Source organism: Perca flavescens, chromosome 13 (genome assembly GCF_004354835.1).
Source record: "Perca flavescens isolate YP-PL-M2 chromosome 13, PFLA_1.0, whole genome shotgun sequence".
NCBI classification, from domain to species: Eukaryota; Metazoa; Chordata; class Actinopteri; order Perciformes; family Percidae; genus Perca; species Perca flavescens.
In genome coordinates this window covers 18805110-18820935 of record NC_041343.1, presented here as the reverse complement: position 1 = coordinate 18820935, position 15826 = coordinate 18805110, and the positions used below count along the sequence as shown (strand labels likewise).

At 39.1% G+C, this 15826-nt stretch overlaps 1 protein-coding gene and 1 long non-coding RNA gene across 2 annotated transcripts; both read right to left on the bottom strand.

The window, feature by feature from the left end:
- Nucleotides 1–239: 239 nt before the first annotated feature.
- LOC114567164 (uncharacterized) lies at nt 240–4220 on the bottom strand. The gene is made up of 2 exons (XR_003694131.1): nt 4081–4220; nt 240–439 (listed from the first exon to the last, which is right to left on the bottom strand). It is a non-coding gene; the product is annotated as an uncharacterized LOC114567164 (long non-coding RNA).
- A 2012-nt stretch (nt 4221–6232) lies between these two features.
- Nucleotides 6233–8534, bottom strand: ovca2 (OVCA2 serine hydrolase domain containing). Its single transcript, XM_028595975.1, has 2 exons — nt 8127–8534; nt 6233–7235 (listed from the first exon to the last, which is right to left on the bottom strand). The coding sequence occupies exons 1-2, from the start codon at nt 8278–8280 to the stop codon at nt 6715–6717; spliced, it is 675 nt and encodes a 224-aa protein (XP_028451776.1). The 5' UTR covers nt 8281–8534; the 3' UTR covers nt 6233–6714.
- Nucleotides 8535–15826: the final 7292 nt, after the last annotated feature.

The following is a 15826-nucleotide window of genomic DNA, read 5'->3' as shown; positions in this document are numbered from 1 at the left end:
CTCTTCTCCATTAGAAAGTAGGTCATAAGTCACTCACTCATCCATATGCTGTCTGGAGCAGCAAAGTTATCAATATGATTTCTTCGTGGCTACACTTTTCCCTTGATACAGTACCAAAAATGTTATATACTGTATAGTGTTTTAATTCTATAATATCACAATAATACACATAATGTAATCTATCTGATACATCATAAAAGATTAACAAATAAGTACGCAATGAAACATATGGACACATATTGCTTTTCACTTCTACTTTATTAGGTGTAATGTGTTTTTTTATGGCTTGATCATTGAGCACAGTAATGAATGCAAAGAGCACACGCTGAACAGATGAGTCAGCCAGCTCCAACACCTGTTCCCCTCTCTATTCATCAGACAAGAGCAGGCTCACTTCAAAGCAGCACAGGCAGGAATTCCCAGTAGGCAGCGCTGTAACCTGCAGGCAGACACAAACCACACACTGGATCCTACACAGATGGGCTAACGCACATGTATGCATGCACACGTGCAGATACACACCTATGGTATGCTCACAAATAACACACACACAAACAATGCACTAGTCCTTGGCCCACTTTTCTTCAAGCACTACTCTATAATATCTAGAGTTATTCTGCCCTCTATCGGTCAGGATTTGTCAGTGTTGTCTGCTTGTTACATAGCTACTAAACCCAAGCTGAGACATTTTGGAACTAAACATGTGCCTGATTTAATAAAATAAATGAAATAATAAAAAAAGATATCTGTCTACGGATACTTGAGTATGTAGCTACCTTTCATTGTCTTCACTGTCAACTTAACACATTGAAAATGTGTTAAGTTTTCACATTTTGTAACTGATGCGAAGGATGGTGGTGTTTTTTTAACTTGACTCCGCCAGATGGATTGCTCCGCATTTGCTCGGCATATCCATCTGGGAACTTTCCGTTGGAGAACTTTTGGGAAGGGGCGGAATACTGGTTATTTGATTGGATGAACCATCTGTCTATCACCTATGTTGGTGATAGACGGGCCAAATCAACCAATCAGATCCACGAAGCGTATGAAAATACAACCACAAGCCCGCCCCTGCTGCTGCAGGTAAAGCATAGCTCGTAAACTCAGCATGCAAGCAACATGTCGGTAAAGGATATTTGCCGTTTGTGTAACGAGAATTTAGGAATAAAAGGCACCATTTCAGGTTCCCGGACCATATTCCAAAAGAAGGATCCAAGAGAAAAAAAGCATTAGCGAGCGGCTAACAGAATTAGGGCTACCGCTGGCTGATAATACTGGTTAGCTGATTGGATAAACCATCGGTCTATCACCACCTAACCTACCTCAAAACCAACGCTGATTGGCCCGGTCGTTTGGCTAACGGCTCCAAATTTTCTCTGCCTCAAGATGCCAGACTGATCTGCGAGTGGAAAACTGGAGCTCGCGAAATCAGGACGGTCTCACGAGGCTAGTGTTTTTTAGGGTTGGAGAAGAAAAGTTCGTTAACCAAGGCAAATGCTATTTAAGTGACTCCAGATTCCAGCATGACAGAAAAGTAGATTTCTCTATTAAAATGATGTGTGGCAGCTGTCCAAACTCTCAGATAGTTTAGATAGTTGGAGTTTTTCATTAGTAAGTAAAAAATAAAAAAGCTGCACCAGCTTGGCTGCACCATGGTGAAATTATGTTTTACAAACATGATATAATGATACGAGGCACATAACGTTGTCAGACTAACTGAAGATTTACAAAAGTTTTTTGAGAAAAGACTATTTTACGCTTAACTGCAACCTCGTCCATGTGATGGACGAGTGTCATTTTCTTTGTCTGTGATCCTTTAAAATGGTAGCATATTTGCTGTGTATTGACTGACTGAAGAAGAGAAAAAAGGAGAAGAAAAAGAAAGATGGATGAATAGTTGTTTATCCTCTACCTCCCTGCACCGTAAAAGCTCATGTGCTGACAGATTAAAAACAGCACATAAACTCTTACTGTTCAGGGCTGAGAAGCAATGTTATCTGACACGCATGCACGCGCACACACACACACACACACACACACACACACACACACACACACACACACACACACACACACACACACACACACACACACACACACACACACACACACACACACACACACACAGCAAATCAAACCACATTTAAAGGTGCAGTCCACTGATGAACCAATGTCAAGGTCTACTGTTTATCAGTACTGTGGATTTCTCAATCTTGTCAATTTGAAAATTGTTTATATATGATTGCATTGCTAAAAATGAATTAATTTATTATAAATGATTAAACCTATAAACCTTTAATACCAAATAAATATTAGTATATCAGTCTTAGACCCCGTGTAGGATCCCACATTAGGTTCCAGTGCAAGGCTGAGAATGTCTGGTGTAACCGAACACCCATCAAGGTTTTATGGCTTTTATTATGGTCATCACTTCAGAAGCTATTTGATTGTTATTTTTTGTTTAGTTTCTTAAGTGTGCATGGTATTCCTCTACAAATATCATTGAGCTGCACAAGCATATAGCAAAGGCTTTTGATGGCATCATTGTAGCATCCCTTTTTTTTACCCTCAAAACCTCTTAATAATTTTCTGAAACCAAATAAGATTGCACAACTGTGTGTATTGTTTTGGATATGTGAGCCAAGGCATTCCTCTCTCTCTCTCTCTCTCTCTCTCTCTCTACCACAGTCCTCCTCTATAGTCACAATGACTAATATTTACCCCAGTAGTGTCAGTTAGGCACCCATAAGGACAGCCAAACCGCAGCTGTCCTCACCAGGGCCCAGCCACGGCCTCTAAAACATTCCAGTAAAGCACACAAGCAGACAAGCGACTGCAGATGACATCATACAGCAAACGGCCGCTGCCCTAACTTCAGATGTGTCCTCAGTTCCCCTCTGTACCTTCTCGGTCAACAACAAAATCTACCTCAGTCTGAACATAATCACATCTGGTATTGAACATACAGTTTTAACCAGATACACCAGAATTGAACAGGTTGAGTGGTCAATCACAGACAGGATGTTGCAGGAGATCAAATCTGTGACTGTGACAGGACTATCCAATACGTTGTATGTCTGAAATCAGTAAGAGGGACAGATAGAGAGAATGCTACGCTTGATGACTGGACGAAGACAACAACCAGACAAGTTTTGGCCCTAATCAAAGTACATTTTGTCCACACAAACAAGAAAACCACAAAGCAGAGGAAAACCAGAAGTGTGCAAGTATGCAAGCATGGAATAACAAATGACCAAATCCCCCCCCCACACACACTGTGCCCATTGCTTGAGCCTAGATATCACACTACAGCATAGATCTCTTCACTGTAGTTTCATGTCATTAGCTGACATCAACTGACGTTCCTTGCCATTTCTGTTCTTTAAATAGCAATTCGACTGACAACTCTAAACTCCAACTGTTCCCTCTTTCATATGTCAACACATGGCAAACCACTGCATATCTAACTAGCTCTCACATCATGAGGTTCCTTTTTTTTTCTCGGCAGGCTCATGCAGGCGCACATGCACACCTAGTCAAAGACAAACACAAACAAAGGAAGCAGAGAGGCCTCGCTAAATCTCATGTGATACTTTACACAGGTCATACCTCTGTAAAACCTCCAACATGATGTTACATTACGTCCATCTGCACCAGCCTACCAATTTAACGGGGCAAGAACACACACACACACACACACACACACACACACACACACACCCACACAAACATGCACAGACTTAAACTAAACAGTTCATAGAGGTGTGAAATATCAGGTTAAAAATCCAAATGACTCAACGGTCCCTCTGTCTTCAGCATCTTCTCTTTGTAGCGATTAGAACATTGTAGATTACACTGATGACAAAAATAAAAAATAATGGTGAATAGTCACAAAAAATGCATGTAAATCCATGGTTGTAGGCCATGTGATACAATCTGAAGTCCTGTGCTGAATTTTGCAGATTATTCCAGTGGGAGTTGTCAGTAGTGAAATAGTAGCAAGGTGTCTGGATGGGCCTGGGCCATGGGATGACCAGGCTCTTTGGAGTTTAAGTGCAAGTCTTATATAGACTTACTTACCACGTGGCCCCTCCCCTCCTTCCATCTCCCATAACAACACACGCTCCATAATCAAAATAGAGCCCATCTGTGCTCTGACACACCCCTCTGCACCCTGCTCCGTCCCCTATACTCCACCGGGGGAAGAGGGAAAAAGTGATCCTTCAATTGAGGCGCAAATTTGAATGTGCCCTTGCCCTTCCTTTTTAACCGCAACAGCCAGAGAGAGGCAGATTGGGAGAGGGAGAGGGGGGAGGCAGAGAGGGAGGATAACTCCACCCTCATCTGTCTCTGTCTCTCATTCCATTATTTCCCGGTTGTTGTGCAACAGGGGGAACGGATTCCTGAGAAAGGAGTCACGGCTCTGTTGTAAAACTTACTGGCAAGAGTGACCCTCTGTGTTTTCCTTTTAACGTTTCCCTCGCTCACTCACTCTCTCCATTCGTCTCTACTTGTTATCAAAACCATGTGTATGAGTGTGTGTGTATGTATGTGTGTCTGCTGTAAGGTCTTGGAGGGCCACAAGGGCCACAGGGGAGCACAGAAGACAATAAATATAAGGGCAATGATGGTGAAACGAGACCCGTAGCCATGATGTATCTGTGAGTGAGGGGCAGCTGTGGCTCATTAGATGTTGAAACAGGTGACATGTTATAAACATTACGACCGATTAAGAGAGTGAGTGTCTGTTTACAAGAGTGGAAGTTGATACTCAGTATAAGATGTTTTACTGTGGAATTTCATCTCACGAAGGCAAATAACCATATACAACGGCCCCAGTCATCTGTAGTTTTCGGATCAAGAGTGGATTTGGAGGTATCCAGACAACTATTTTTGGCCATGTTATAAATGAAACAGACATGTAATATGGTATGTTGAGCCTGATGACACACAGGATGTAAAAGGGAGGAGGATGTTAAGGAGAGTTCAAAGCAAGGTCGGCGGAAGAAGAAAGGAAAAAAGGGAAGGAGGGAAAGAAAGAGGTAGAGGAGAGAGCACACATCTGGAAACAATCGAATGAGCGCAGTCTGACGTGCACATGCTTCAGCTATAAAAGAACAGCATGTCCTTGAACTTTGTGCATTTGAGTGTGTGCATAAACCTGTCTATATAACTCCCACATGAGAAAACACCTTTATGCATTCCTATAAGCAAAAGACATAGACCAATCATTGAGATGCATCGCCTCTGGATGGCAGAGCTACTCTTCATTACTCTTCCCAGCAGATACTTATATAACTTCAATATGGGTGAAAATGACTCAGTAACCACATAATATATACGGACTCCAATTTCATTCAGTTCATTTTAATTTGTATTAACTCTGGGCAAATACATTTTTTAGTCCACTGAGGCTCTGATATAAAATTCTTGTCATAACTTTCCACAATCATGGTTTCCAGAACCTAAAAATGTCAGTCCTCTCCAAGTCTTGAATTGCCAGACCTTCCTCCACAGCGCTGCGGAGGAGGATCTGGCTAGTCCATACAACATTCTGGGATGGTTTATTGGCATTTCTTTAAACCAATCACAATCATCTTGGGCAGTGCTAAGCGCCGAACACAATGACGGTGCCTCTGCAAATTAGCCTTGGGAAGGAACTTGTTTTGGTGGAACGTGTACGTTCAAAAGTTGTTTTAGTTATGCAACAGAAAACTCGACAGTCTAGCTAGCTGTCTTGATTTCCCCTGCAGAGATCTGAGGAGCAGTTAACCATAGTCCTCATTAATCAACCGGAGTTTAGAATGCCAACACAAAGAAAGCAGAAGGCAAAATTTCTGGTGGCGACGGAACAATCCCCGAAGTGAAACGTCGTGGATATAGACTAGTCCTCACCTGATGTGGGAGAAAAATGCGTTTAAGATTTTACTTTTGAGATTGCGACAGGGGGAAAATTGGAAAATACACTTCCTTTTTTCCTGTAAAAGGAGTAATTTTACTAATATTGATATTCATCTCATTCCTAAACAAATTAATAAAATTCCGAGATTATTCCCATCTGCCGAACTGTCTAAAGGCATTAGTAAACTTCAAACAAAGTGCTTATTGGATCGCCTTGCAGCGTCTGTAATGCCCTTTCTGACTACGGAAGGAGGGCCTGACCGGACTGTTAGTTAGGTTTGAATTAGTCCTTTTCACAACAGACATTTTGACAGCAGGAAAAGCACAGTTGTAATTGATAACACTTTATTGAAACAAAGCCATAATGAATGTTATTAACTACACTTTTTCTGCTATGATAAACCGAAACATATGTAGTACAAGGAAAAAGTCATGCATTGACAATGACTCAAGCAATAGACTCTCAATAAAGGGGACTTTAAAGATATTTTACAGTTCACAAAAGAAACAGAGACCAGAGTACATTAAATGAACAATTGCCACTTAATTTATTGTCTGTTACAAGACATCTTCCCTGAGAAGGACAGTAGTCATTGTATTGTTTTGGATGCATCAGAACAGAGTTTTTCAGAGAAGAAAAATGAGAACAGAGGTCATGACTCTGAACTTTTTACATTTTTAGTGCCTCTGGAATCAGATTTCTCTGAACATTAAATAATCAACATTCAAGTGCAACAACACTTAAGTGCTTAAGTTTTATTCATGGCTCTTTACTTATTCAGCAACTGACTGCCTTTCTGTGACATTCGTTTGTCACTGGAACCTCTTGAGAAAGTCCTGGTAGGCTGGTCTGTGAGCAGACGTAGCAGGAACAAAATGGCCACCAGGATGTGTCAAGACCTGAGGGTCTTGGAAGGAGGGTAGGAGCTCCCTGCTCATGTTGTCAGGGATGACTCTGTCTTCCAGTCCAAACACATGTAGTGAGGGAATCTGAAGGGGAGGGTTGTAGAAATTTTGGTGTTCCTTACATGCACTGCGGAAACCAGCGACAAGGATGGCAAAGCGGAAGCTAAACTCTGGCTCCAGTTTTTGCTCCTGAAGAGAGCACAACATGGCCACAAAAGCTGCTCCCTGACTAAAGCCTAGGATGCCGTCAAATGGACCTTGGACCTTCACAGCTTCTCTCACAGCCGTCACGCTCTCATCGAGCCCAAGGCTTTCTTCACAGTGCTGCTGAGCACTGAAACTCCGAGCCTGGACGTCGGAAAACCACCAACCCCTGGGGTCCTCGTCGCCCCCAGGTCCAGGACCTGAACCATTCTCCTTCTCTAGAGCTTTTGAAAGGACAGAAGAAGAAAGTGGTTATTCTGCTGGGTTCAATTATTTACAATTCAAAAGGGAGGCACCAAAGATGAGTGGACTAAAGTTTCTTTCATCCTCTGAAAATTTAAATATTTACATTAGGACTTAAATACAAACATGTGTTGTATTACATCATACAAGAAAATAGGTCAACATTTCCTTAATTTTCTGTATTTTTTTTTATATTCTGTTCTTAATATTTTGTAGAAATTGAAATCTGCATATGTTTCAATCTGATGACTAAATGCAGTTTGAAACATGCGTGATTTGTATTAATAATAATGGTTTGCATACAAGCAAGGAAGTTATTTTCAGATCACAGACGATTTAAAGTAAGGTGGAAAATGATGAATGAATGCATTATCTTGTTATAGCGGTTACCATAAACTACAGTCTGTAGCTGAAATTCTTTCTTAACTTGTTAAGGTTACAAAACTTTAGCTATAGCAACTATAAGATTCATTCTAGAAGTTGACCAATTAAGCAAAAATAACCATTGTCACCTGCAGTGTCAATTTAAAAAAACAGATATTTGCATAATTGTTATCAAGACCATGTACATGGTGTGTGGCAGGTGATCGAGATGAAGAATTTAATATTGGTTGGTCCTAGGTTTTATGGAAGGTTGATTAAAAGATACTATAGAATTAAAACAGTAATTGAAAATGGTTACATCACGTACTATGCCTATATAACGTTAGCTCCTTTAGGTGTCATTGAACATAGAACAAAGTGAAAGCAAGCTTGTTAAGTCCATCTCTATACTTTCAATTAGCCTACATAAAAGTCAACTAGCTACTTAACATTACTAACGTACACATGCAGTGTGTTTTGGTTGGATGCAGGTGTAGAGGATGACCCACCTTCACTACTGGCTTGCTGCACACTGTGCGGTGCGCTGAGGTAAACAAACTCCACTTGTTTCTTCAACAGCTTCCGCAGAGCTCCCGTCTTTTCACGGTACGAGCTGCCGTTCTGACGGTAACCATGAATGCACAGAACCCGGAGAGGTGCCATGGGGAGGTTAGCCTAGTTAAGCTAACGCTAGCCGGATAAGATAGTTTCAATTACAGTCGGAGGATATTAACGTTAATATATAAGAATAACAAGTCGTTGTCATAGAGCACACCACTTTATCTGGTCAGATAAAATACAAAGCGCGATATTTAACGACGAAATAGAGTTACTTAGCTATTAAAATACCGAAAGTTAAGCGAATTTGTTCTCTCGGACAGTCTTCATCTATGGAGACAACTCGAAAGTACTTCCGTTTATTCTTTTCAAAGTAAAACCCTTGTTGCTAAACACATGGCTAATGTTTCTCTCATTACCACAAATGTAAATAAACTTAACTTCAGTAGGCCTACACATATTTAAATTAATAAATAAATTGTATTTGGCACACGCTGACAAAATATTTATATTTAATACATTTATTAAGAAGGAAATCATTCGCTTGACGCAGCTTCCAACAACAGTTTAGTCAAGCTATAAAATGTAAGTTTGAGCTGCTAGAAATAGCTGATGTACTGATTTCTACACGATGAAATAAATATAGGCCTATCAGTATCCCAAGGCAGGGCAGCATACTCTTAAAGCTGTCTTATAAGTGTGCAATGAATAATAATCTGAAATGAATTATAATAATTGGAATAAGGGTAACAATAGTTAATATAAAAATTACAAATACAAAAAGATAAGAACATTATACATTTATGTATTATAGGTATTGAAATGCGTGTAAGTGTATTTTTCACAATATAAAAATGAGAAATTGACATATGTTACAATTGGTAGACAGACTACAATAACAATTTACACAGTTGAGTGCAAATAAGCAAATAAATATGCAGGGCGGTACAAAGGATTCACAGGGGACAATGTGCTAGACAAGGCCAAGAATATACATGTTTTCTTAGTCTTTCTCTGTGTTGGATTTGTGCTTACAGAGTTGTTTTGCTGCTCTGCTTTCCTTCCGCAGCAGCTCCCAACAGCCCGCTAAACATATGGCTTATAACGATTATGCTGCAACCATTCACATCTGCTACACGACATCCTGCAATCTTGTGTTGACTTCATGAGGCGAAGAGTTTAGGCCTCATGATATGTTCTCACAGGAAAAATATCATAATCTGTGTCCATTACATGCCATTCCCATCCCATTTCATAACATAAACTTAAATGTGTCAATACATGCTGCAAAGTTAAACTACTGAGGCTTGATAGTTAAATCAAATCTTTGACATTGACAGGAGAAGACTGGTCGGAATTATTCAGCAGTGGATATTCTTCTCTACAGTGTCTACTTCTTCTTAAATGATTGACTGACAGAAAGTTAATCCATTCATGGCTATTGCATGGTAGAGCTTTGCACATTTCTGTAGAGAAGGGCAAATCAGTGGGCTATTGAAGACATTGTAAGGTTTTTGGGACATGCATTTCCTAGCCTTTAGCTACTTTCAGAAAGCCCAGAGCTAGCCCGAGCAACTTTTAGTTTCTCACCTGTATAACCCAGGACTTACAATAACAGCCAGGTTAAGGTCAAGGGTTCACAGTTTAGCAAAATCATAGTTCACACTAATGATCTTAACCATTCTGAAAAATTGTCAAAATAATCAATCAAAAGTTTTCCTTCCACCTCCTCACAGTTATAGCAAATGCATTTTATTGTCTGATTGATGTTCTACTAATGGAAACAGTGTGTGCTTGCATTTCTGGGGCAGGAGAATGGACTCAGGGCTAGAGGCTGACCCCTGTAGACAGCGATGAAAATGTCTCTTCCTGCGATATCTCAGACGAGTCAGGTGATACAAATTAGCTATTAAAAAATCATGACAAATTTCAGTACAACTTTCTGCAATCTAAATCTGCAACAACACAAAAAAACGACAAGAAACTTTATTGTCAACACAGATAAAAGTGAAATGCTAATTCTAGGCCACAGGAACACACTTATCAGACTCTCTTTCAAGTTGGGTGGCGGTGCAGTTCTCCCAAAGGACTATGTCAAAAATAAAAACATTATCTTTGATCCAGATTCCCTTTCGACAAACATATGAAAGCAGTATCCCAAGCACCATATTCTCACTTCAGAGTAATATGCAGGAGTTGGCATTTAGCCAGACCTCCTAAGGGTTCGGTGATGGCCCAAAACAGGGACAGCCATAAAAAAAATATAGGATGGGTAAAAAGTCAGAGAAAGAAAGTTGCATCATGTATTGCCCACGTTTCCTATAATCCCTTCGACATCCAATATTCACACAATGTTTTTTTAAATGTACTGTAGTATCGGTGTTTATTTTTCTGTTGACTCATCTTTAACATACTTTGCTTTTCACTGATACAAAAAATAGTTATGGTGGCTCCAGGGCACACCTAGAAGATGTTTACTGAGATGTTTTTGTGTGTGTGTTATGAAAGAGCTCAGGGTCAGGGTTACCCAGCTGGGACGTGATAATAAAGCAGGGAGGACGCCAACTGTTTCGTAGGTGCGGCCTCGAGCTAAAGCATGCTTCTGATTCAGAGAGACTTCTGTGTCCTCTCAGGATCTCTGTCAATGAGCGATAGTTTTCTTTGATGATGTCTTTTGGTGTGGTTTCACATACAGGCTCTGTCAATTAGATTTAGTAAAGGTCTTTTGTTGGGGAGAGAGCGCACGTGTTGCCTTGCTATGACGCACATGCTAATTAAGGAGAGTGAGAGAAAAAAAACATACCCAAGGGACAAGGCTGCTGTTGATGTTCTCCAGCACTGGTGAGGAGCCATGTGTCCATCCCCCAGGGTGGCAGAGAGAGAAAGAGAGAGACCTTTGCTGGGGGAGACAAACTGATCCCCTGTTTCATTTTTTATTTTTAATTCCTTCCAGAATTGTCTGCTGCAACATATTACTTCCTGGCTGTCCCAGCTCCACACTTACACATTTTGTGTTATTCAAAACTCAGCATCCCGAGCACTCATGGTTCTTAAAAGATAACAATATAATAACTTCACATCATCACATCCTAATATATAACAAATAACTAACAAAATATCAAAATGACCATTTAACCATAAGCCTCTATCATAATATTAATTATCTGAATTGCAGCATGATATAATATACAATCCTTAGATATAATGGCAACAAAATATAATGTGTATAATTAGTCTATGAATATAACATGAGGCCATAATTAGTATCACGATACTACATAACTTTACAACTGAAACCAGAGAGCCAGAAGTCAACTTGTGACATGAACGGTGAATTCTGTCTTTCACATTTCTAACTCAGCAAAAAAAGAAACACCCCTTTTTCAGGACACTGTATTTTAAAGATACTTTTGTAAAAATCTAAATAACTTTAGAGATCTTCACTGTAAAGTGTTTAAACAATGTTTCCCATGCTTGTTCAATGAACCATAAACAATTAATAAACATGCACCTGTTGAACGGTCGAAAAGACAATAACAACTTAAGGGCGGTAGGCAATTAAGGTCACAGTTAAAAGAAAATTAGGAAAGTAAAGAGACCTTTCTACTGACTCTGAAATACACCAAAAGAAAGACGCCCAGGGTCCCTGCTAATCTGCGTGAACGTGCCTTAGGCATGGTGCAAGGAGGCATGAGGACAGCAGATGTGGCCAGGACAATACATTGCAATGTCCCTACTGTGAGACGCCTAAGACAGTGCTACAGGGAGACAGGAAGCACAGCTGATCCTCGCAGTGGCAGACCATGTGTAACAACACCTGCATAGGATCGGTACATCCGAATATCACACCTGTGGGACAGGTACAGGATGGCAACAACAACCGCAAGAAGTGGCCAGTCTGGTGCAGTTCATGAGGAGGAGATGCACTGCAGTACTTAATGCAGCTGGTAGCCACACCAGATACAGAGGGCTACTTTTGTTCAGGGACACATTATTCCATTTCTGTTAGTCACATGTTTGTGATAATTGTTCAGTTTATGTGTTAGTTGTTACATTTTTTAATGTTCATGCAAATATTTGCATATGTTAAGTTTGCTTAAAATATAAAATCAGTTGAAAGTGACAGGATGTTTCTTTTTTTGCCGAGTATAGTTTAAATAAGTATTTTTTTCAGTTTGATTTATTCTATTTTAATGCCAGTTCTGTGAGGAATATTTCTATTAAGTTTTAAGAAAAATAAACAATATACATCAATATTAAAATTGTGCTACACTCAACATGTAGATCAATGTGGTTGCTTTGAATATTCTAAAACAAAACGTATGAGTGAAGTTGCATCCGTATCTCTTCAGTTTTGACTCTTTATACATCGAACTGATAAAAAAAATGTATGTATTTTTTATTTTGGTGGCTAAAGGCCAAAGGATTATAGTATATCCAATTAAATTTAGAACATAATACGGCTGATTTAAAGTGCAGGAAAACTTCAAACTACCAAAATGTAAAAATAACTCCCTTTAAAAACAAACCCATACAGCTGGGACTGTGTAAAAGATTGAGATAACTGTCATGTTCTTTGTGATTTGATTTAGTATTTGTAGAATGGCTACGGGCAAAGGTAGATAGCGTGGCAAATGTCTTAAAAGAAGACTTAAAGAAGCTACCAATTATGGCTGAGAGGTGAAATGAGGTCTCCCTTCATGTTATACTGCAGTCCACAGGGGGGCAGTGGTGCACTGTATGTTCATGTTGCACCTTTGTAGAAGACCTCCGAGCCTCCCTGGCTGCAAAATACTACCAGCAAGCTGATATACTTGAGTGTATGAGCACAGCCTACGGGAAAACAAATCCACTGCAAGTATTGCACAGAATAACGATCAAGGGTGGAGTCATGCATAATATTGTAATTAGGAAATTCAGAAAACAAATGAAACCATTCAAATAAAAACTACAGATGGAGAATTACAGTATCTTTAACAAGACAGTTCTATATTTATTCTCACTGTAATGCCTGCTGCTGATGTACAGCAGGATCTACTGCAGATGAGCATGGAGGACACACAGGTTAAGCTTCACAGCCAGAGCCAAGAACCATATTGGTGGAGGGGGGGAAGGGTCAGAATGGCCTGCAGGTTGTGTCCTCAAGTGGAAGATCTGAGCTGCTATCCTCTGCAGCGACATTATTAGAGACCCTATCATTCTGCCATGAAATCTGTGAAGTCAGTGCGCACATAAAGGAGGACAGAATAGAGTATGACGAATGTCCTGTCCGCTCCGGATCCTCACCGGAGATGGCGATATAGGCCATACACAGTGTGAATGCTCTCAGAAATAAAGCAGATAGATAAAAGAAAAGCATCTTTATGCTTGTTCTTCTATTTGGGGGTACGATTCTTATCAAGTCAAGCGTCGTGCAAAAACAGTGTGATAAAAGCTGTGTTGTTGCATTTGTTGTATTGACAGCTGACAGATGTTATGATGGGGTGGGACAAAGGTGACAGGTGAGGAAGCAGAAGTTGGAGACCTTTTTTTAAAATGTTAGTGTGTGACACCATTATTATTTTGTTATCAGGCTTGTCAGTGTCAGACTATTGTTTAGTAAACAGTTATTGTAGTGCCCCACTTAGGCTAATCAGAATCAGTGGTATGTGAGATAATCTGTGTGTGACAGACTGAAGCTGATCTGTAGTTGCTTTTTATGAAATCTCTGGAATATCCCTTAAACCATTTGATGTTGCTCTCAGCTCCATTGAGTCACAGTGCAGCCTACTACAAAGCCTCTTATCCTCTCCTTTAGACGATGCTTTCAATGCTCGGACTGAGCAGGCTCACACCTTGCTCATACAAGCTGATGCTTGAGTTTACCTTATTGACTCACTGACTATTTCTTTTAGCAGCCTTGAAAAAAGCTATTTATTTTAAGCATTCAGTACGATTCTGATTGATTCATACAGGAGGGATTCCTTGTGATCTCAGTGGTAAATGTTTGAGAACGGACTCTACTATATGACTCAGCTAGTAGGAATGAGGCACATATCACTTCACTCAGTCATGAACAAGTAACAAGGGAAGCTGGTCAAGTTAAAGGATAGATTTGCAATTTTTCTCAAAACAATACATATGACTCCTACTGTAAATTTGTTGAGATTTGAGGTTCTTTATTGATTATTATTTGCAACTCTTTGACCTTTTTTGTTTTAATTAAATGTTGATGGGTGTATCGGAATGTGGGCCATGTGTGTCTCTTGTTTGAGTTTTTGTATGAAAATGTTTGTATGTTCTGAAAGTTAAAAAGTCTTTGGACAGTGTTTCCTTGCTGAGCTGTGATGGATGGATTAAGAGGGAATTTAACACTCAAAACTTGATTTGGCTAAATCAGACTGCTGAAGCCTCATATTAACTTTAGTGTTGCAACAGTTGTCATTCTCTGTAAAAATGTAGTCTAAAGTTCAGCACTGGTGCTAGAAGTATATATATATATATATATATATATTACTGAAGTACAAGTATCAATTCAACAATGTAAAAATACTCCAGTACATGTAAAAGTCTTGCATTTAAAATCTTCAGTATATTGTAGAAAAACTACAGAAGTATTATCAGTAAAATGCAGAAAAATGCCCCAGTGGGAGTATGATGTATTCTCATATTTCAAATTATTGGATTGATAATACTGGTGCATTATTTTGAAAGCACCATTTTACTGTTTATTTGGTCAATATGAAGCTTATTGTTTTGGAATTGTAGGCCTTTATTTGACTGAACAGTTTAAGACAGGAAAGGGGAGAGAGAAGGGGAACAACATTCAGCAAAGGGCCACAGGTCAGAATCAAACCCACGGCCCCTGTGGTACTGGACTGAGCCTTTGTACATGGGGTGCATGCTCAACCAGGTGAGCTACCCAGGCGCCCCAAGATAGAGCTTATTTTTAAAAGGCTATGCCTAATTTGCAAAAAATAGATCAAAGAGATCAAATTGATAAAAGTGTAAAGGTGAATTTAAACAGCGTGGATACCAAAAATGTTATTCTGTGATCATATCGCATGGAAATCAAACATTGAACATGGGAAATAACACTCTTTACCTTAACACCATCATCGACTGCACATGCTGCTCAATTATTTGATGTTACAGATATTTCAAGATAAAGTAATCAGTGCTTATGTTATTAAATGCTTTTGTCAGCACAAAGCAATGACTCGAATGCTACTAGTGTTGCTGATCTTCTCGGAAACGGTGTATCTGTTGTTTTTAACAAAGGCTATTTCAGGCCACATTCAGAGAGACAGATGACCCTAAACCTTTGCAGAATTGCATATTAGAGAATTTGGTTTGTGTAGAGAATTTTCACCAGCTCATAACACAAGAAGCTGCAGCAGAATAACCGTCCAGTATATATATATACATACATATATATACATATATATATATATATACATATATATACATATATATATATATACATACATATATATATATATATATATATATATATATATATATATATATATATATATATATATATATATATATATATATATATATATATATATATATATATATATATATATATATATATATATATATATATATATATATATATATACATATATATATATATGTGTAAATATATATATATATATATATGTGT

Excerpts from the sequence above, each read along its gene's own strand:
- ovca2 (XM_028595975.1), bottom strand. The coding sequence starts at position 8,280 with ATGGCACCTCTCCGGGTTCTGTGCATTCATGGTTACCGTCAGAACGGC. Across the intron at positions 7,236-8,126 it reads GCAGCAAGCCAGTAGTGAAG|CTCTAGAGAAGGAGAATGGT; the intron begins GTGGGTCATCCT and ends TCCTTTCAAAAG.